Source organism: Vipera berus (genome assembly GCF_964194415.1).
Source record: "Vipera berus genome assembly, chromosome: Z".
Taxonomy (NCBI): domain Eukaryota; kingdom Metazoa; phylum Chordata; class Lepidosauria; order Squamata; family Viperidae; genus Vipera; species Vipera berus.
In genome coordinates, this window is record NC_138205.1 from 130,479,753 (window position 1) to 130,502,313 (window position 22,561).

Sequence of the window (22,561 nt, forward strand, 5' to 3'; positions counted from 1 at the left end):
TGGACCCGTGCCCTTCCTGGCTGGTTTATGCAGCCCGGGAGGGGACACGAGGCTGGTTCCAGGCGGTTATAGCTGCTTCTTTGAGTGAGGGTAGTTTTCCCGCCGCCCTGAAAGAGGCGGTGGTGAGACCTCTCCTCAAGAAGCCTGCCTTGGATCCGGCTGTTTTGAATAACTTTCGTCCGGTCTCCAACCTTCGCTTCCTTGCGAAGGTTGTTGAGAGTGTGGTGGCGCACCAGCTCCCTCTGGTCCTGGATGAAGCGGATTATCTAGACCCGTACCAATCGGGCTTCAGGCCTGGGTACAGCACGGAGACGGCATTGGTCGCGCTGGTGAATGATCTCTGGAGGGCTCGGGACAGAGGATACTCCTCTGTTCTAGTCCTATTAGACCTCTCAGCGGCTTTCGATACCATTGACCATGGTATCTTGCTGCGGCGTCTCAGGGGATTGGGAGTGGGAGGCACGGTTCTTCAGTGGTTCTCCTCCTATCTCCTGGGACGCTCGCAGTCGGTGTTGACAGGGGGGCAGAGGTCGACCGCAAGGCCTCTCGCTTGTGGAGTCCCTCAGGGGTCGGTCCTCTCGCCCCTTCTGTTCAACATCTATATGAAACCGCTGGGCGAGATCATTCGTGGTTTTGGAGTTGGGTACCATCAGTATGCTGATGATACCCAACTTTTCATTTCGACCCCAAACCACCCCAGTGATGCCCTCGACGTGATGTCCCGGTGCCTGGAGGCGGTCCGGGTCTGGATGGGGAGGAACAGGCTTCGTCTCAACCCTGACAAGACGGAGTGGCTGTGCGTACCGGCATCTCGGGATATTCAGGATATCCCACCCCTCATTATGGGGGGTGAGTCATTATCTCCTGTAGATAGGGCTCGCAACTTGGGAGTCCTCCTAGACTCACAACTCTCCTTAGAAGACCATATTGTAGCTGTAACTAGGGGGGCGTTCGCCCAGGTTCGCCTGGTGCGCCAGTTGCGGCCCTATCTAGACCGGGATGCCTTGCGCACGGTCACTCATGCGCTCGTGACCTCTCGTCTTGATTACTGCAACGCTCTCTACATGGGGCTACCCTTGAAGACCACTCGGAGGCTCCAACTGGTACAGAATGCAGCCGCGAGAGTTGTATCGGGGGTCTCCCGATACTCCCGTGTTACACCTTTGCTCCGCGAGCTGCATTGGTTACCAGTTGTCTTCCGGGTGAGATTCAAGGTGTTGGTAATGACCTACAAAGCCCTTCATGGCATGGGTCCAGAATACCTTGGGGAGCACCTGCAGCTGGCGTCATCTTCCCTCCGCCCAGTACGCTCCCACAGAGAGGGCCTCCTCAGGGTGCCGCCAGTCAAAGAATGCCGACTGGTGACCCCCAGGGGGAGAGCGTTCTCTGTGGGTGCACCGGATTTATGGAACCATCTTCCGGTAGAGCTCCGGATGGCGCCCGATCTCCGCTCCTTCCGGCGCGACCTTAAAACCCATCTCTTTAACGAAGCGGGCCTGGCCTGATGGGACGGGGTGGGATTGTTACTATGATTTTAATTTTAAATTTGTATTATTATGGGCACTGTTTAATCATGTTTTAATAATTTTAATTTTTTTGTACCTGTTTTTATGTATTGCCCTGTTAACCGCCCTGAGTCTCTTGAGAGAAGGGCGGTATATAAATTAAATTAATAATAATAATAATAATAATCAAGTCCAGCCCCCTGTTCCGTGCTGGGTCTCAAAGCAAAGTCATTGGGTGAAGATAGATTTGCACAGTGACCGCACCGGTCCCTTAACGACTGCTGTGATTACCTTAACCACCTTGTCAAAAAAGATTGCAAACCCGGATGGGCCTCACTTAACAACTGCCTTGCTTACCAACGGAAAATCAAGGGTTACCTGGGAGGTAATACAAAGGGATGGAAGACCAAGAGGTGACCAAGACCCTCACCAAAAATCCCTTGGCCCACGTTCCACTGTCTGCATGGAGCACGTATAAGCTTTAAGGAGAGATGAGGCACAAGAAATTTTTTTACTTAGCTTTTCGGCTTTTCTCTCCTGTTAATGATAAATCGGCTTTCCATAACTTTGATTACAAGAGACACCAAGTCCCATGGTTCCCAGCTGAGGAGCCAACCACTGTGCTGTTTGCGAATTGGGAGGGTTGTTGTTGAGCATCGTGAGAGGAAGAGAACCGTAATGGAACCTGTCCTTGAAGTACAGGTAGTCCTCAACTTACAACCACAGCTGAGCCCAAAATTTCCATTGTTAAACAAGTGCGAGTTTTGCTTCATTTTACAACCTTTTTGGTCATTAAGTGAATTGCTGCAGTTGTTAAAGGGGTCACGTGGTCGTTAAGCGAATCCAGCTTCCCCCATTGACTTTGCTAGCCAGAAGATGGCTGAGGGAGGAATCATGGTGGTTGTTAAATGAACCATGTGGTCATGAAGTGAATCAAACTTCCCCCATTGATTTTGCTTGTCAGAAGACAGCTAAGTGAATGAGTGTGGTTGTTAAACGAATCGTGTGCTCATTAAGTGGATCAAACTTCCCCCATTGGCTTTTCTTGGCCACAAATAGCCATCACGTGATCCTAGGAGTGTAACCGTCATAAGTACATGTCAGTTGCCAAGCCTCGTAATTTCAATAATGTGACCATGGAGATGCTGTAACGGTCGTAAGTGTGAAAAACGGCCCTAAGTCTCTTTTTTCCGGTGCAGTTGCTAAATAAACAGTCATAAGTCGAGGATTAACTAGCAAGCCATGTTCTTTTCCTGGAGGTAAGACCTTCTGGTCTGCCTGAAGCCAAGCAATGGCGGTCTTCTTCTCCTCCTTCGTAGCAAAACGCTCTCCAGATGATCACCCCGTCGGTGGTTGAGGTCCTCATGCTGGTCCTCCGGCGGTGGTGCCTTCCGGCCAGCGGACCCACCAAGGACCCCCAGTTGCTGCAGATGACCCTCAAGAGCGTGGTGTCCATGGTTCACGTCCTCCACACCAGCAGCCCCAGCCAGCGGGCCGTGGAGATCCGAGCCATCTTGGACAGCTTCTTCAAAGTCCTCAACGCCGACCAGCCCTTGGCCTCGCTGGAAGGGTCACCAGGCCCTCACTGGGAGGAGAAGCTGGTCACGCTGCGGGTGAACATGCTGGGTAAGAGGGAAAGGGGTGGTGGGGGGTCTCCAGGCCTCTGCTTTGGCCTAAAGGGCCATCAGCGAAGGGATCACGTACCAAGCTTGCCCAAGTGATTAGAAAGGAATCTTTGTAGTTTAGGACTGAAATGTGGGGTCCCTGGTGCTCTCTGAGCTGGGTGGTTTTCTTGCAGACATTTCATGACCCAACTAAGTAACATCACCAGTGCTGGAAGGAACTCTATAGAAACAGAGAGCCTCCTTGTAGCCCTGATGATGTTGCCTAGTTGGGTCATGAGACGTCTATAAGGAAACCACCCAGCTCAGAGAGCCCCAAGGATGCCATATTCCTTTTTCTTCCTCCTCCTCCTCCTCCTCCACCTCCTCCTCTTTCTCCTACTCTGTGCAACCCCCCCTCCCTTCTAGCACTGATGATGTTCCCTAGTTGGGTCATGAAACGTCTACAAGGAAACCACCCAGCTCAGAGAGCACCAGGGACCCCACAGTCCTTCCTCCTCCTCCTCCTCCTCCTCCTCCTCCTCCTCCTCCTCCTCCTCCTCCTCCTCTTTTCTAGCACTGATGACGTTCCCTAGTTGGGTCACAAGACGTCTGCAAGGAAACCACCCAGTTCGGAGAGCACCAGGGACCCCATAGTCCTTCCTCCGCCTCCCTCTTCCTCCTCCTCCTCCTCCTCCTCCTCCTCCTCCTCCTCCCTTCTAGCACCGATGATGTTCCCTAGTTGGGTCACGAAACGTCTGCAAGGAAACCACCCAGTTCGGAGAGCCCCAAGGACCCCACAGTCCAATCTTTCTTTCTTTCTTTCTTTCTTTCTTTCTTTCTTTCTTTCTTTCTTTCTTTCTTTCTTTCTTTCTTTCTTTCTTTCTTTCTCTCTTTCTTTCTCTCTTTCTTTCTCTCTTTCTTCTCTCTCTCTCTTTCTTTCTCTCCTCCTCCCTTCTAGCCCTGATGACGTTCCCTAGTTGAGTCACAAGACGTCTGCAAGGAAACCACCCAGCTCGGAGAGCACCAGGACCCCACAATCCTTTTCCCTCCTCCTCCCTTCTAGCACTGATGATGTTCCCTAGTTGGGTCATGAGATGTCTATAAGGAAACCACCAAGTTCAGAGAGCCCCAAGGACCCCACAGTTATCCTCCTCTTCCTTCTCCTCCTCCACTCCTCACTCTTTACTCTCCCCTTCTAACACTGATGATGTTACCTACTTGGGTCATAAGATGTCTACAAGAAAACAACCCAGATCAGAGAGCACCAAGGACCTCACAGTGCTCCTCCTCCTCCTCCTCCTCCTCCTCCTCCTCCTCCTCCTCCTCCTCCTCCTCCTCCTCTTCCTTCTCCTCCCCTATTACACAACCCCTCCCCGCTTCCTTCTAGATGATGTTCCCTAGTTGGGTCATGAAACCCCTACAAGAAAGCCTCCCAAGCTCAGAGACCACCAAGGTCCCTACATTCTTCACGTCCTCTTTCAAAATCTAAACAGTGTTCAGATTCTTAAGAACCAATTAAACATTTCTGAGGTCCAACCCAAATCTGTGGTGTAGCAACAGGCCACAAATCTCAGAAAAGATGAGAAGGCCAGCCTGATCCTTCCAAGATCTGGAAGCGAACCCAGAGATCCAGCATTAGAACCACTCTCTGGCTGATGTCGCAGAGATGTCTCCTCAGAAACCTTGTGGAAGGTCTACAGAATCAGGATGGCTGGTTGCTAGAACAGGGGTCGGCAACCTAAAAAAGGAAAAGAGCCACCGGGAACCGGTTCCATCACAAATTAAAAAAACTGGGAGCCGCGTGCGTGTGTCCATGCACGCGCATGCGCAAAAAACGTTTTGCTCATGCGCAAAATGGTTTTTTGCGCATGCACGGACGCACGCGGTTGCCATTTTTTTTAAAGTGAGATGGAACCGGTTCCCGGTTGCCCGACGGCGACGGCCCGTCTGCAAAGCTGCCGCTTTCGGCAGCTTTGCAGACGGGCCGCGGCAGCTTCCTCAAAGAGCGGCACCGCTGCCCGTTCGCCCGGAGGTACGCGCGCACCTCTCCAAAGGTTTGGGGAGGTGCGCACGCACCTCCGCCCATTCGGGGAGGTGCGCACGCACCTCTCCAAACGGGCGGTGCCACTCTCCATTTGGAGAGGTGCGCGCGCACCACTGCCCGTTCAAAGAGGTGCGCGTGCACCGGGCGGCTGGGAGCCGCAGGAGACGGCTCAAAGAGCCGCATGCGGCTCCGGAGCCGCGGGTTGCCGACCCGTGCCCTAGAATTTAACTGGCACTGTGGACCACATTGTGGGTCTGCTGAGATGGAACCCTTGACTCTCTCTTGGGGTCTTCACCCCATACTTGGAAGCACAGCTTCCTGTTTCTGGAGAAACCTCAACGGAAGCGACTTCAGTCTCCACTTAGCAATCGTGGTAACTTGGTCAATAAGCAACCTCTGATCAGCGCACTGCCAGAAGTTCAAATCTGGGTCGTAAGTACGGGTATTCCTTGGCTTATGACCACAACTGAGCTCAACATTTTGGTTGCTAAACAAGACAGTTGTTAAGTGAGTTCTCCCCCATTTAATGCCCTTTCTTGCCACAGTTGTTAAGTGAATCACTGCAGTTTTTAAATTAAGAATACGGTTGTAAAGTGAATCTGGCTTCCCCTATTGAATTTCCTTGTCAGAAGGTCACAGGAGGGGATCACGTGACCCCGGGACACTGCAACCGTCATAAATACGAGTCAGTTTCAAGTCAAGGACTTTGTGTATCTTTTGTGGGGGGTGGGGTTTGTGTCTCTGTCGAAGCTTTGAACAGTGTCAAAACCACCGGGTTATACGTCGATCCTGTGCCCGGTTGTTGTCTGAATGCGGTCTCTCTTTTCTCTCTCTTTAGACGCCATTCCAGAAATGTTGAATTCTGACGACCGGCCGGTCTTGCAAGCCATGTTCCTGAGCAACAATTGTTTTGAACACATCATACGATTGATCCAAAATTGCAAGGTAAAAAAAGAAAAAATCCCTTTTTTTCCAACTGACATTGATGGGTTTCCTTAAATTTCAGAAAATATTTTTTTTTGGGGGGGGAGGGTTTCCTGTTTTGGAAAAAAACAAGACTAATGGATAATTACCACCAAGGAGTTTTCTTGTGGTCCAATTTCAACTCCTGTTTTTCTAGAGGTGGTCCTCGACTTATGACCAAAATAAGGGAGACGGTTGATAAGCGAGCTTTGCCCCATTTGACGAGCTTCCTTTCCATGCTTGTTAAGTGAATCAATGCGCAAGTTAAATTAGTAATATGGTTGTTAAGTGAATCTGGTCTTCCCCCATTGACTTTGCTTGTCAGAAGGTCGCAGAAGGAGATCACTTGACTCCGGCACACTGCGACCGTCATAAATATGAATCAGTTGCCAAGCATCTGAATTTTGACCATGGGGCAATGCTTCAATGGTATTAAGTGTGAAAAACAATCATAAGTCCCTTTTTTCAGTCCCTTTGCAACTATAAACAGTCGCTAAATGAATGGTTGTAAGTCGAGAACTATCTGTACATCCTGCTAGAGGTGTCCTTAATTCCCTTCTGCCACTAAAATGGGGTGAGTGTGTATACCGTATGGGGCAAAAAAGTCAAAATGGCAGCCCCAACAACCACATAACTGTACAAAGAAATGGGCAAAGCTTGACTTGCCCACCATTTTAGGGTTTTTTTGAACACTTCCTATAAACATCCCTGCTGAAGCTTTATTTAAAAAAAAACAGATTGCTCTGAGCTATGTGGGCCTTGTAAAATAAAAAATACTTAATTACTAATCGATAATTATTGATTATTAATAATCAATAGCTAATTAATAACTAACTGAGCCTTGGTGGAGCAGTGGGCTGATGCCTCCTTAAGTAACCCCAGCTGCCTGCAATTAGTGCAGGTTCGAGTCCCACCAGGCTCAAGGTTGACTCAGCCTTCCATCCTTCCGAGGTAGGTAAAATGAGGACCCAGATTGTTGGGGGCAATTAAGCTGACTTTGTAATAATGCCGCTTGGGGGCCCCAAAAGCCCTAATAAGCAGGCATATACATAGAACGAAGGCTGTGGCTAAGCACATTGATTTGTGCTTCTTAGATTGTAAGCCGCCCTGAGTCTTCGGAGAAGGGCGGGATATAAATGGGATTAAAAAATAATAATAATAACTGATTAATAGCACTATTGTTAGAGCTAGATTTAGATTTAGATTTAGATTTAGATTTTATTAGATTTATATACCGCCCTTTCCCGAAGGACTCAGGGCGGTTTACAGGGCATTTTAAAATCATATCAATATAAAATACAAAGTTAAAAGAGAATTAAAAGATTAAATTATCCCTGAAAATAAAACCCCAGTTAAAATTCTCAGCCTGGGTCAGAGAGCTCAAAGAGCCAAGTCTTCAGGTCCCGGCGGAATGAGCGTAGGTCAGGGACAGTCCTGAGCTCCGCGGGCAGCTGGTTCCAGAGGGTAGGCGCACCCACAGAAAAGGCCCTCTCCCTGGGTGTTGTCCGCCAGCTAGGCAGGTGAGGCTGGGTAAGTTCTGCATCAGAGAGGGATTATACACCAGGGAACGTTTCAAGCAATTTCTCGAGGCACAAACCAGGATAAGTTGGGTTATGGTCAGGGTTAGCATTTAGGGTTAAAACTCAGGGGTTGCAAAAGAACATTAGATCCTTGTCCTCTAAGTCCTTGGGGGGGGGTCATTAAACAAATCTATTTTCCCCAATGGACGGTTTTCGGGTGTAGGAAATGACAGTTGGGAATCACAACGAAAACAATTGTTGTGGAAAACCTTTTGAACGAAAAGGACGACGGACAGTTTTGCGTCCCAGATGGTTCCTGTTCATTGTTTCCCCCCTTCAAAACCCATTTGGAAAAGCTCGTAAATAAACCCTGATTTCTCTCTCTTCGAAGTGGGATCTGCTCTGCTCTCTCTCTCCTGGGGCTATTTTTAAACCAGGCTTTTTTAAACAAACAAGGATCTGTTCTTCCTGTCCTGTCACCTTCCTCTTTGCCAGTTTTTCCATTTTAACATTGTTTGTGCACCTCCGTCCATCCTCTTACCCGGAGACTCACTGGCCAATGTAACCCATTGAGGCTTCTGGTTGCTACAACACGCTTACCAATTTTCGACCACACTCACAATTCAGCAATTACAGCAATGCTTTTTTACTGGTGGGGGAGGGAACAGGTGGTGGTGGGGGGACTAGGGTTTGGGATGGATTCACATGTCAGAAAGCTGCAGCCTGCAGAGTTTGAGAATCGGGTTTGTTTGCTCAGGAGCCCCCATTAATTGTGGGGATATCAGTAGTCTCGACTTAAAACCACAGTCAGGATTGGGATGTCCGTTGTTAAGCAAGATGGTTCTTAACGAGTCAATTTAACAGTTGTTAAGTCAGTTGCAGTGGATTTTATGACCTTTCCCCCCATGGTCGTTAAGCGAATCACTTCAGTTGTTAAGTGAATCGCACTCATTAAGTGAAACTGGCTTCCCCCACTGATTTTGCTTGTCAGAAACCAGCTGGGAAGGTCACAAATAGTGATTGTGTGACACGGCAATACACATTGGTTGCCAAGCACCCCAAATTTTGATCCCGTGACACTGAAGATGCTGCAAAGGCCATAAATGTGAGGACCAGTTATAGCCTACTCTTTTCGGAACTTCAAATGTCCCCTAAAAGAATGGTTGTAAGTTGAGGCCCGCCTGTAGATTTAGAGATCCTTAGACCACTGTGGATCTTGACCACCCCAAACTGCTGGTCCTAACCCTTCTGACTCTTTTATTCCATATTCTGTCCAGTTTGGGTTGTGTGGAAACAACCAGACAATAAAAGGGAGTGTTTGTGGCTCGGGGGTGAATTCTGGGGGGTCCCTGGTGCTCTCTGAGCTGGGTGGTTCCCTTGCAGACATTTCATGACCCAACTAGGGAACGTCATCAGGGCTAGAAGGGGTGGTGTTCCTCTGTGTTTATATAAGGTGGCATGCCCTATCAATGTTGGGTGTGTGTGTGTCAAGGAACTACGAAGTCCACTCCCACCAATATTGCCTCCACAAGCCACTAGTATATAAAAAGATAGTAAACTCCACTTCCTTCTACCACTGATGATGTTCCCTAGTCGGGTCAATGAAAAGTTTGCAAGAAAAGCCCCAAGCTCAGAGAGCACCAAGGACCCCACAGTCCTCCTCCTCCTCCTCCTCCTCCTCCTCCTCCTCCTCCTCCTCCTTTTCTCCATAAATTCTCCTTCTAGCACTGATGATGTTCCCTAGTCGGGTCACGAAACATCTGAAGGAAACCACCCAGCTCACAGAGCACCAGGGACCCCACAGCCCTTCTTCCTCCTCCTCCTCCTCCTCCTCCTCCTCCTCCTCCCTTCTAGCCCTGATGATGTTCTCTAGTTAGGTCATGAAACGTCTGCAAGGAAACCACCCAGCTCAGAGAGCACCAAGGACCCCACAGCCCTTCCTTCTCCTCCTCTTCCTCCTCCTCCTCCTCCTCCTCCTCCTCCTCCTCCCTTCTGGCTCTGATGATGTTCCCCAGTTGGGTCATGAAACGTCTGCGAGGAAACCACCCAGCTCAGAGAGCCCCAAGGAGAACAGAGATGCCAACCTTGAGCTACAACCTTCCCTTCTGTTTTGAAAATCTGGGCAATTCAACGTTCTGGTCTGCAGAGAGCCTGCTTCCTCTCCAGAAACACTGGGCTCTGCTCCCTGTGCAACTGGGGCCAAATCTCTGGGTCCCTCCTTTTCTGGGAAGACCCCCCCCCTCCCAGGCCTGGCCTCTTTCCCCCCCCTCGCCCGTCTGGAATGACCCTGGTTTTTTGAACCCATTTCCGACAGCTCTACCTGAGCAGTGAGTGCAGAGCCCCTGCAAGGGATCTGGCCACACGGCTGCTGACAGAGATGGAGATCCGTCAGGTATAGCCTCCTGCTGCTTCTCGTGGTGTGGCAGGGGTGCATGTGGGCTGCATGTGGGCTGCTCTCTTTTCACAGGGGGGGGCATTCCACCAGCTTTTGCACGCTTCTCACGAATGGGGGGGGTGCTGTTTGGAAACCTGCACGGGGAAGTCCTGGGCAACGTCTTAAAATGAGGCGGGGAGGGAGGGAGATGCGAAAAGGAGGGAAGAGAGGGGGGAGAAGGAAGGAAGGTAAAAGATGGGAAAAGGAAGGAAGGAAGGAAGGAAGGAAGGAGGAAGGAAGGAATAGGAAAGAAGGAGATAGGAAAAGGAAGGGAGGGAGGGAGTAAATTAGAATAGGAAGGAAAGAGATGGGAAAAGGGAGGGAGGAAAATGGAAGGAAAGAAGGAAGGAGGGAGGGAGGGAAGGAAAGGGTGGAAGAGAAGGAAAGAAACAGAAGGAGAAAGAAAAAGGAAAAAAAAGAAAGAGAGAGAGAAAGAAAAAAAGAAAGAGAGAGAGAAAGAAAGAAAGAGAAAGAAAGAAAGAAAGAAAAAAGAAAGAAAAAAGAAAGGGGAGGGAAGGAGAGAGGAAGGGAAGGAAGGAAACAGAAAGAGAGAAGGAGGAAAGAGCAGAGGAAAAAAGAAGGAAAGAGGGAGAGGGAGGATCAAAGGAAAAGGAAGGAAATAAACAGCGGTTTGCAGCAAAAAAAGCCTCGTAAATCATTGTCAATTGATCGTGAAATATTCCATATAGTTATAAATGACCGGTGGGGTGGGGTGGGGGAGGGGGGGAAAGCCATTGGAATGTCAGACCCATATCATAAATACCTTTGGGGGGAGGTCCATCCATCGTATCTTTGAACAGCCGCTAAGCCAAGCAGTCGTAAATCGAGGACTGCTTGTAGAGAGGTAATCAAAGCTGCTTCTTTTTGGTGCAGCCCACCACTGGGTAGGAGGAGAGACCCCAGCCTCTAACACCAGCTGTCCTCAGGCCCCCCCCCCTCTGGTGAAAAGGAGCTCCAAACCATCCTCCCTTGTATGAATGTGTGTTTGTCAGAAATGGGGCTCCTGGGAGGAGATTCGAACCCAGCACCCCTCCTAGAACGAGGAGGGAAAAAAGGTGGGAGAACCCTGCCCATTGCACACCGTTGAGACCCCAAACGGAACCCTTCAACCATCAGTTTCAAAGCAGAGAGGATGATGGTTTGTTTTTTAAAAAAAAAATAAAAAAAAAGATTCTGTGGTTTGTTTGCAAGGCAGAAATTCCTAGCTTTCCTGGATCTGGTGGTTTTGCAAATGTTTGGAATGGCAATTGAAAAGCCTAGTAGTCCTAAAACAAACCGTGTTTTGCATGCTGGTTTGGCCCTGCCAAGAAATTCAAAATTTCTCCTCTGTGGATTCAAATCCACTTTTGTTCGTCTCGGCACCCACATTCAGAGAAAGGAGCCGGTTAGTGAACAGCATACGGATTGTCCTCGGATTGTGACCACAAAACTTCTGTTGTTAAAACAGACATTTTTAACTGAGTTTTGCCCCACTTTACAACTTTTCTTGACACAGTCGTTAAGTGAAGCACAGAAGTTCTTAAGTTAATGTTGTTAAGCGAATCTGGCTTCCCCATTGATTTTGCTTGTCAGAAGGTCGCAGCAGGGGATCGCGTGACCCCGGGGCACTGCGACCATCATAAATACGAGTCAGTTGCCAAGCATCTGAATTTTGATCACATGACCAGTCGAGATGCTGCAATGGCTGTAAGTATGAAAAAACGGTCAAGTCACTTTTTCAGTGCCGTTGTAACTTTGAACGGCCACTGAACAAATTGTTGTAAGTTGAGGACCGCTCAATAATTGCTGAGAACAAGCCAGGATCTTTGTGGTTCTTCACAGACATTAAAGGTAAAGGTTCCCCCGCACATGCGTGCTAGTCGTTTCCGACTCTAGGGGACGGTGCTCATCTCCGTTTCAAAGCCGAAGAGCCAGCGCTTGTCCCAGGACGTCTCCGTGGTCACGTGGCCGGCATGACTAGACGCCAAAGGTGCATGGAACGCTGTTACCTTCCCACCGGAGTGGTCCCAATTTTTCTACTTGCATTTTTACGTGCTTTCGAACTGCTAGGTTGGCAGAAGCTGGGACGAGTAACAGGCGCTCACTCTGCTACGCGGCACTCGGGATTCGACCCGCCAAACTGCCGACCTTCTGATCAACAAGCTCAGCGTCCTAACCCACTGAGCCACCGCGTCCCTGTCACAGACATTACAGCCCCAAATAAATGGAAAGACTGCATGCTTGTTTCAGCTTGGTGTCTTCTGGGGAAACCATGGTTATCTGAATTCAAGCGGAAAACTTCCTCAAGCTTGCTGGGATCTGCATTAAACAAACAGAATTCCTTTCCTCCTGCTGGCTTTCTGTAGTCAGGGAAACTGAGGGACACTTTTAAAAGTTCGCTGGTTAAAAAGAAAGAAAAATCTGTGTGGAACTTCTGTGTGAAACTGACCGGGAGCATGTCTGTGGAGGGGGGGGGGGAGAAAGCAATTAACTAGTCAGGAAAGGAAAAGGGTCATCTCAGCTTCACATCTTGACAGGTTTTCTTAATTTGCAGCCTCTCCAGGACATTTGCATGTAGTCCTCAACTTACAACCACAAAGGAGCCAAAAATGTCCGTTGTTAAATGAGACAGTTGCTAAGGGAGTTTTTTACCTCGTTTTATGCCCTCTGTTGCCCCGGTGGTTAAGTGAATCAGATTCCCCCATTGACTTTGCTTGTCAGAAGGTCACAGGGATCACGTGACTCTGGGAAACTGCAGCCGTCATAAAAATGAGTCAGTTGCCAAGCAGACGACTTTTGATCATGTTAAGATGTTGCAACTGTCATAAGTACATGCCAGTTGCTAGGTGTCCGAATGTTGATCTCACGACCATGGGGATGCCGTAATGGTCATAAGTGCGAGGATAAGTCATAAGTCACTTTCTTAAGTGCTCTTGCGTTTTCAAATAGTTGCTAAACAAATGGTCGTAAGTCAAGGACTTGCTGTACAGATAGTCCTTGACTTACAACAGCGTGTTTAGTAGCCGTTCAAAGTTACAACGGCACTGGAAAAAAGTCAGTTATGACCTATCCTCACTCTTACGCCCATTGCAGCATCTTCCGTGTTCCATGTGGTCAAAATTCAGACGCTTGGCACCTGACTCATATTTATGACGGTCACAGGGTCCCGGGGAGTGACGTGATCCTGTTGTACGACCTTCTGAGAAGGAGAAAGCCAGATTCACTTCACAACCGTGTTCCTAAATGAACAACTGCGGCCAAACACTTAACCCCTTCGGCAAGAAAGGCCGAAAAACGGTGCAAAACCCATTTAACAAATGTCTCGCTTAACAACAGAAATGTTGGGCTCAATTGTGGTTGTAAGCTGAGGAATGCCTATATGTAGCTGAACCTGTAATAGCGATGTTTCTCAGCCCCCTGTTGTTTTTAATCTTCATTTATCGATCAACGTGATTTAATGTTTTTTCACTGTTGGTTTTTGTGTTCCACGGATGCTGCAGCTTAATGCAATCTTTGCAAAGTTAATGGCTTGACTTGGCTTCCTTGCCAGTCACTGGGTCAGAAGCTGTTGTCTGTGTGAGGGGCTGTGTAGTTGTGGCTCTTGTGGTGCTTTGTCACTATCCAACTTTCCAACTTGACAGAAAGTTTCGTTACTCCCTTTCTCAAGTTCTCCTTTTCCAGACTAAGTTTTATTATTATTATTATTATTGTACTGTATTTTATTTATATCCTGTCTTTATTATCATCACAAATAAAGCTAGTCCTTGACTTATGACCTCAGTGGAGCCCAAAATTGCTAAGGGAGACATTTGTTAAGTGAGTGTTGCCTCCTTTTACGACCTTCCATGCCACAGTTGTTAAGTGAATCACTCCACTTGTTAAGTTAGGTCACACAGTCGTTAGGTGAATCTGGCTTCCCCCGTTGGCTTGGCTTGTCAAAAGGGGGATCACGTGACCCCGGACACTGTGACCGTCATAAATATGAGTCAGTTGCCAAGCGTCCGAATTTGGATCATTTGATCATGGGGATGCTGCGACGGTGGTAAGTGTGAAACGTAGACAAAATCCGTCTTTTCCAGTGCTGTTGTGACTTCAGATGGCCACTAAATGAATAGATGTAACTTGAGGACTACCTGTATTCCCTTTCTTGACCTCTCCTGTTCCGGGTTTATTTTATTTTATTTTATTGTTCATTTTATTTTATTTTTATTTATTTATTTTATTAAATTTATATACCGCCCTTTCCCGAAGGACTCAGGGCGGTTTACAGGGCATTTAAAACAACCAGTACAAATATAATTGCAAATAATTCAAGGTGGTGAACGGATCCTCCTCCCCTTATTTTCCTTACAACAACAGTCCTGTGAGGTAGGCTGGGACGAGGGGAGGTGGCTGGTTCAAGGCCCTCCGGCTGGTCTTCATGGCTAAGGCGGGACTTGAACTCACAGCCCTCTGCTTCTTCTGAACAACCCACCTGGAAGCTCTTGAGATGTTAGTCCACCCGGGAGAAATTTTGTTGTCGTTTTGGGGCGTTGAGATCCTTTCCTCTTTCTTCCCGCCAGGTTTTTGACAGCAGCTCCGATGCCATTCCGATTCACGCCATCGGGGTCCTCACCTCCATCATGGCCACCTCCCCCGCGGCTAAGGTAAGCACACCAGGGTCTGCCCTGCGATGTCTGAAGGCAGCAGGAGGGCGATTGCCGTGCAGGCTGGCCGTTACTCTTGCCTCTGCACCCCAGAGTGAAATTGGGAAGTGGGGGGGAGGGGTCCGCAACTTGAACAGGGTACAGGAAGCGAAGACAAGGAAATCAGCTTGCAGCCCAACGGAAATAACACTGTGGGGTCCTGGGTGGTCTCTGAGCTGGGTGGTTTCCTTGCAGGCGTCACGTGACCCAACTAGGGAACCTCATCAGGGCCAGGAGGGAGGAGGAAGAGGAAGGAAGGAAGGAAGGAAGGAAGGAAGGAAGGAAGGACTCTGAGCTGGGTGGTTTCCTTGCAGGCGTCACATGACCCAACTAGGGAACCTCATCAGGGCTAGGAGGGACTGCAGATAACGAGAGAGCAACCCTAACCCTCCCTCCTGGCACCGATGACATTCCCTAGTTGAAAGGCTAGCAAGGAAAGAGAGCCCCAAAGACCCCACAGTCCGCCCTTCCTCCTCCTCCTCCTCCTCCTCCTCCTCCTCCTCCTCCTCCTCCTCCTCCTAGCAGTGATGATGTTCCCGAGTTGGGTCATGAAATGTTTGCAAGGGAACCACCCAGCCCAGAGGGCACCCACAGTTCAACCCCTGAGCTACAAATATTCTCTTCTATTATGATGGATGGATAAATGAATGAGAGAAGATAGATCGACAGACAGAAAGACAAGGATGGATAGATGGATGATGGATAGAGATGATAGATAGATAGATAGATGATAGATAGATAGATAGATAGATAGATAGATAGATAGATAGATAGATAGATAGATAGATAGATAGACAACAGACAGACAGATAGATAAGCAAATGGAGACAGAGAGAGAGACAGAGAGATGAGAGAGATGGATGGATGGATGGATGGACGGATGATAGCTAGATAGATTAGATAGATAGATAGATAGATAGATAGATAGATAGATAGATAGATAGATAGATAGATAGATAGATGATAGATAAGCAAATGGAGATAGATAGAGAATGGAGAGAGATGAGAGAGGGATGGATGGATGGACGGATGATAGATAGATGAGAGAGATGGATGGATGGATGGATGGATGGATGGATGGATGGATATGGATGGAGAGAGACAGAGAGAGGGAGGGAGGGAGGGAGACTCCTTGAACTTTTGCAAAGTCTGCCTGGGCCTGGCGGAGCCTGACTGACCGCCCTCTTCCCCAGGAGGTCTTCAAAGAACGGATCGGCTACGGCCACCTCTACGAGGTCCTGAAGAGCCAGAGTCAGCCCACCAAGAAGCTGATCCAGGAGCTGCTCAACATGGTGAGAAGTTCGCCCTTTCTGGTCCAGAAGCTGTGGCTGCTCCATCACCGCAGGTCCTTAAGAAGAGACCGGACAGCCCTGTGTCTGAAATGGTGTAGCAGGGTTTTCTGCCTGAGCAGGGGGTTGGTCTAGAAGACCTCCAAGGTCCCTTCCAACTCTGTTTTTGTTGTTGTTGTTGCAGTTGTTGTTGTTGTTGTTGTTGTTAGAAGGCCGAAAAACAGTGTCGTTGAACTGAATTAGAATGGGAATTGAATTACTTTTGAATTAGAACTGAATTAAAATTGAATTAGAATTAGACTTTGAAATGAATTAGAGTTGAATTTAAATTGAATTGAATTAGAATTGAATTGAATTAGGGACAGAATTGAATTAGAACCAGAATTGAACTAGAATTAGGATTAAAATGAATTGAATCAGAATTAGAATTGCATTATACTTAGAATTACTAAATTAGAATTACATTTGGATTAGAATTAGAATCTTGATTAGAATTAGAATTGAATTAGAATTCAAATTGAATTAGAATTTGAATTAGAATTAGAATCAAATTAGAATTCAAATCTGCATTAAAATTCAAATCAAATTAGGATGAAATAGGATTGAATTAGAATAACTGAAAGAATTAAATTTTGAATCAGAATTAGAATTGAATTAAAATTCAGTTAGAATTATCAAATTGGAATTAGGTTTAGGTTTAGGATTATAGCAATCAGAATTAGATTTGGAATTGGAATTAGAATTGGAATCAGAATCAGAATTGGAATTAGAACTGAATTAGAAATTACTGAATTAGAATTAGAATTGAATAAAATTAAGAGTTGAATTAGGGCTAGAATTAGAATCAACCGTAACTCACCTTCAGACCCGTGACCCTTTTCCCAGGCTGTCGAAGGGGATCACACCGCCTCCCCTCCACGCCTCATCCACAATGAGCAGCCACTGTTGATCCTGACCCAGTGGATTCCCGAGATCACCTCTCGAGACCTCCAGATCTTCCTTTCAGAGTGGCTGAAGAAAATCTGCAACGCTTCTCTCCAGAGCCGCACAACCTGTGTCCGGGCGGGCATGGTGGGCTACCTGCTAGAGGCCCTGAGCGCCACACAGCAGAATCTCAACCACAAATGCACCGAGAACCTTGTCGACTTGCTGCAAGTCCTCGGCAGTCTCTCGATCCGTCCGGGCGAGTTACGGCAGTTGCTGAGACTCCTCCGGACCGAGCACGGCGCGGGTTGCCACCCATACACGGTGCAGGTCGTGCGAGCTCTTTCGGGCATGGCGCGCAAGGAGGGACCCGAGCGGGCGCTGCAGTACTTCGACTTGACGCCCAGCATGACGGGGATCATGGTGCCCACCATCCAGAAGTGGCCCGGGGGTGGCTTCGCCTTCCACGCCTGGCTGTGTCTCCTTGCTGAAGAAACCAAGGACACGCTGGAGGAGACGGGCCGGCTGAAGCGGAAGCAGCTATACAGGTTTGTGGGCGCCTAGCTAGCGCATGCAGGTGCTGGAATGTGACCTGGTCTTTCCTGATCTGGGCAGGCTGGGGAATGGGGGGGCTGGGGACTATGGAGAGGGCTGGAAGCCCATGGAACCAAGATGACACCCAGGCAACTTTAAGAAATGTGGACTTCCACTCCCAGAATCCCCCAGCTGACATGCTTTAAGAGGGTTGGACTTCAGCTCCCAGGATCCCCCAGCCAGCCATGCTTTAAGAGGGGAGGACTTCCACTCCCAGAATCCCCCAGCTGACATGCTTTAAGAGGGTTGGACTTCAGCTCCCAGGATCCCCCAGCTGGCCATGCTTTAAGAGGGGAGGACTTCCACTCCCAGAATCCCCCAGCTGACATGCTTTAAGAGGGTTGGACTTCAGCTCCCAGGATCCCCCAGCTGGCCATGCTTTAAGAGGGGAGGACTTCCACTCCCAGAATCCCCCAGCTGGCAAGCTTTACGATGGGTGGACTTAAATACTGGCTGGGAATTCTGGGAGTGGAACTCCACTTAAAGTTGCCACAGTTGAGCAACACAGCCCTTGACTCTCATAACTAACCACAATTGAAAAGGCGGAGAGGTTTGCGCCATCCTGCTGGGGAAAGTCTATTGTCCACTTAGTTTTGGAAATCGGGTTTTACCTGCTCAGGTAAATCTAAAACCCTGAGTTCAAGTCACCCACCTGTCCTTCCCTCCCATCGCACCTAGCTTCTTCACAGCCAGCGGCACCGGCTTCGAGGCCTTCTTCACCACGGAGGGCATGCTGGTGGTGGCTGTCTGCACCAAGAAGGAATATATGACGGTCGCTCTGCCAGAGATTCCCTTCAATGACGCAGCCTGGGTGAGCAATGGCCGGGCGGGAGGGTTTGGAGTGTCTGGGGACAAAATTGGGGGGTCCATGAGGTGCCGCATGCAACTGAGTTAGATCTCTAGTGATTTTGAAGCAGGGGTCTCCAACCTCTGGGCCCCAGCCCGCTAATGCAGGGGTCTCCAAACTTTCCTGGCTCACGGACCGGAGGGAAGGACAGCAGCTTCAAAATTAGTGCGCCTGCACACACACCAGACCACACACACACTGGTGTGGCACTAGCAGCCCCATTCACGCGTGCGGCATGCTTTGGAGCCATGCGCATGCGCAAATGGGCCACACAGCTCACCTGGGCTATTGGCCCTGTTCATGCATGCGCAAATGGGCCACAGACACCCACTCTGCGCTTGTCCCTGTTCGTGCACATGTGCAGATGGGGCCGCGGGTGCTAGCACAAGTGGGGGGAATGCACGCCTGTGCGTGTGCGCACTAGCTAGCCATTTCCGCATACGGCCCAGAGGTTGGGGCCCCCTGCACTGATGGGCCAGAAGCTGTTTGCAACCAGCCACGGAAAAGCGGGCAAGGGATGCACGCAGCCTCATTTGCACGAGCAGCAGGCAGTGACATGCATGCAGACTCCAAATGGAGTCAGTGGCAGAGCCAGTCGTGCAAATGGAGCTGCATGCATGCGCGCTTGACGGCCACTTGCACAGAACCCCATCTCCCCACTCTCCAGCCGGTCCACAAAACCAGAAAGATTGGGGGAACTCTGTGATGGAGGACAGCTAAACTCAGATCAACTGAGATTATCTTGAGGAGATTCATCTGGATGGCTGTGTTGACGAACACCCCCCCCAAAAAACCTACACACTTGAAGTGCTTTTTTGAGAGGGGAGAGTGCTGGAATATCCACAGAGGGGCAAAAAAAGTCAAGATGGCATCTCTGGCCAATTAAAGACTCACACAGATAATTGCAGGATTCGGATCACATAAGCATGGCTGCCATCTTTTCTGACCTCCACTTCATGTGGCCAACCTTGGGGGGATTTATCTGGGGAAACCACAGAGTGACCCCCCCTCCAAATCTCTAACCAGCACACATCAATTTAGGAAGCTTAAAAGGAATTTTAATCTTCGGAGGGTCTGTTTTTAGTGGAGTCAAGAAAAGCGTCAGATTAAACGGGGAAGCGGCTACAGGTGGTCTTCATTTAGAGACTGAAATTGCAAAGGCACTGTAAAAGCTGACTTAATGACCAATCCTTGCATTTACGACTGTCACAGCATCCCCATAATCCCGTGATCGAAATTCAAATACTTGGCATCGGTATGTATTTACCATGATTGCCGTGTCCCCCGATCCTGTGGTCACTGTTTGTGACCTTCCCAATCGATAGCTAGTGATGAGCAAAGTAAATAGGGAAGCTGGATTCACTTAACGACCGTGTGATTCATTGAACAACTGCAATTTATTTATTTGTTTAGAAAATTTATATGGCCGCCCACTCACTCTCAACAACCCTCGGCGGCTTTTTTCCCTTAACAGCAAAAAGTCCTAACATTGGGCATGGCTCACTTAACGACCACATTGTTTAGCAATACAAATTGAGCGTCATGGTTCCAACAGATGAAACTCTTCAAAAGAACTTTGAGGCGTTGTTTACCTTAAAGGATCTTTTATTCGAGTAGCAGAATATCGGCACTTACATAATCGAAGCCAAAAACTGAATTCCTCTCCCCTGAGCACATAGTATCAAAGCACAATTCCCTCCTCCAATTAACCGTCCTAAATCACGTTCTCCAATTATCTCAAAGCGCAGGCTTCCTCTCCAGCTCTCCTGCCCGCCAATTCTTTATCAGCTCTACGTTCAGTAACCTTGATTCTCATGCTAAGTTTAGTGTTGTTATGTCTAGCTGAACTCTCGTTCGCATCCTCCCCTCCAGCATCGTCTAACTCTAAAAGCGAAAGGGAAAAGATGGCTACATTTCCATCTGTTGTCAATGCAAAAACATCCAATGTTAGGAGCGTTGACATTCAGGTCCCAATTGTGGTCGTACACCAAGGCCTACCTGTAGTAAGATGCCACTTGGAGAATGTATCTCTTGCAAAGTATCTGCTTGGCTGATAGTTTTCCAAATCGACCCCTGTTTTGTTCGCAATGCTATTCATTGTCTTTCCATTCTGTATCCACAACTTGACAAATGTTGCCGTCCCGTTGGGGTGAAACCCAGTAATCTCTGCTTCTGCTCATTTGCTAGCATTGCGTTGACGTCGTCCACATTGTGGGCCGCCGGCTCTTCAGTCAGAACCAGGTGAACATTTTTGTGGATGGTCAGCTCCAGAAAGTCGCTCAGCTGCGTTTCCCATCCGTCAGCGAGGTAAGATGTCCTTGGATCACGGCGTACATCTTGACGGGTCTGTAAAAATTACAGACGTGGACAATTGGAGGATTGTTAAAATCAGTAGTACTGGTGACAGCTCTAGGAAAGCCAGTGGTGTCCTGTTGTCATTCTGTGCCAGCCTTTGATCCCGGTAGCTGAATCTGGGGAATCAGAGGAGGAGGAAGAGGAAGAGAAGGGGCCTGGGGAGCCATCAGAGTCGGAGGAAGGCTCTGATGAGCTACAGGACTTACCATCTGATGAAGAACCTGGCCCCTCCACTCGTGCTCAGGATGAGACCCAGCTGTGCTGGGAAGCTGAGTCAGACTCTGAGGACGCACTGCTGGAGGACATTATAGAGGCTTGTAAACGCAGGCACGCCACAGGAGTAGGACAGAGGGAGGCAATGGGGCGACTCCAGGGAAGGAGGAGAAGGCATTGAGAAGCCACGCCTTGGGGCTGCATAACAAAAAGGGAATGTGTGAGCAGGGCTGGTTGCTGAAGGCAACCGAACAATTCTCCGTTGGAAAAGTGTTCTGTTGCTTTTACTCTTGGGACAATTAGCAGGTCTGTAACTCAGATAAAAGGGGTTGGTGTTCCAGCCTACTTGTTAAAAGAGGGGTTTGCCTTTGTGAAGTAACAAAGTCGTACGTAGGCTGGGACAGAACATGTCTCAGCCTACGGCGTGTAGATTGGATTCGTTCCTTCGAAGGGATCTAGGACAACTCACCATGACCAACTCGTGGCAGTAAAACTCACCCCGGGACAACTTATCGCAGGACAGTTCAATGCTATATTAATAATTTATTTCACTTATTTTTATTATGGGTGATCACGTTTTCATCAAAATTATTGTAACTCATGTATTTCTGGATTGACTTTATTTTACTATTATTGGCCCGTCGAAATTATATTTAAATTTTGTGTTTGTTGAATTATCCTGTGGCTTGTTGTCCTGGGGTGAGTTAGCTGTAGCAAGTTGTCCCAGAAAAGTTGGTTGTGGTGAGTTGTCCTATTCCACCTTCAAAGATCCTACAAAAAACATCTTCAGCAGCAAAATTGGCGGAGATGGCCCCTACAGGTGATCCTCAACATCTGATCGGTTGCTGAACAACCCGTCAGAATTTACAGCAGACCTCAAAAATGGGATTTACGACGCAGATCCAATGTTCTAAGAGTCACTCCCACCCTGTAGTCACATACTCAGCCTTTGGGCCCCGGTCAGTACAGCCATATTTACAACTATTTGCAGCGTCCTACTATCACTTGATCTCATTTTATGACGATGAAAACCAGCAGTTATTTCCAGTGTTCGGCAAAACTTGCCATGGCAAAGCATTAACGACTTAATGCTTTCTGGTTCACTTAGTGACTGTAGCATTCGCTGAATGACTGCAGTGGTTCACTTAACGACCAACAAAAAAGTTGTAAAAATCAAGCTGGTCACATGACTGATCCCCATTCCAACTTATGATCATAATGGGCTGACTCCTTTATGATTGTAAATCAAGGACTTGCTGTGGAGCAGGGGTCTTCAAACCCCTGGCTGGCTGAGGAATTCCTGGCTGAGGAATTCTGGGAGTTGAAGTCCACAAGTCAAAAAAGGGCCAAGTTTGAAGACTCCTGAGAGTTTGGATCCAAGCCCGCAGTTTCATCAAAATGGCCGACTGAGGAATTCTGGGAGATGAAGTTCTCCAGTCATAAAAGGGCCATGTTTGAAGACTCCTGCTGTAGAGTTATTATTCTGAATAGCCTTCAGATGATGAGCAGAGAAGATCAGCCATGACCTTCCTGATCTTTGGGGCTCCTGAGCTTGGGGAAAAAGGAAAAGTCCACATTTTGGGTTGATTGTCCATCACTCAAGTG

At 48.4% G+C, this 22,561-nt stretch overlaps 1 protein-coding gene across 1 annotated transcript in view; it reads left to right on the forward strand.

The window, feature by feature from the left end:
* Positions 1 to 22,561, forward strand: part of NBEAL2 (neurobeachin like 2) — a 125,858-nt gene that overhangs the window by 53,696 nt on the left and 49,601 nt on the right. The window contains exons 8-15 of the mRNA XM_081344247.1: positions 2,825 to 3,131; positions 5,992 to 6,098; positions 9,951 to 10,028; positions 14,612 to 14,695; positions 15,928 to 16,026; positions 16,909 to 17,495; positions 18,220 to 18,352; positions 20,576 to 20,695. Coding sequence (XP_081200373.1) covers positions 2,825 to 3,131; positions 5,992 to 6,098; positions 9,951 to 10,028; positions 14,612 to 14,695; positions 15,928 to 16,026; positions 16,909 to 17,495; positions 18,220 to 18,352; positions 20,576 to 20,695 — 1,515 coding nt within the window. The remainder of the gene's footprint in view (positions 1 to 2,824; positions 3,132 to 5,991; positions 6,099 to 9,950; positions 10,029 to 14,611; positions 14,696 to 15,927; positions 16,027 to 16,908; positions 17,496 to 18,219; positions 18,353 to 20,575; positions 20,696 to 22,561) is intronic.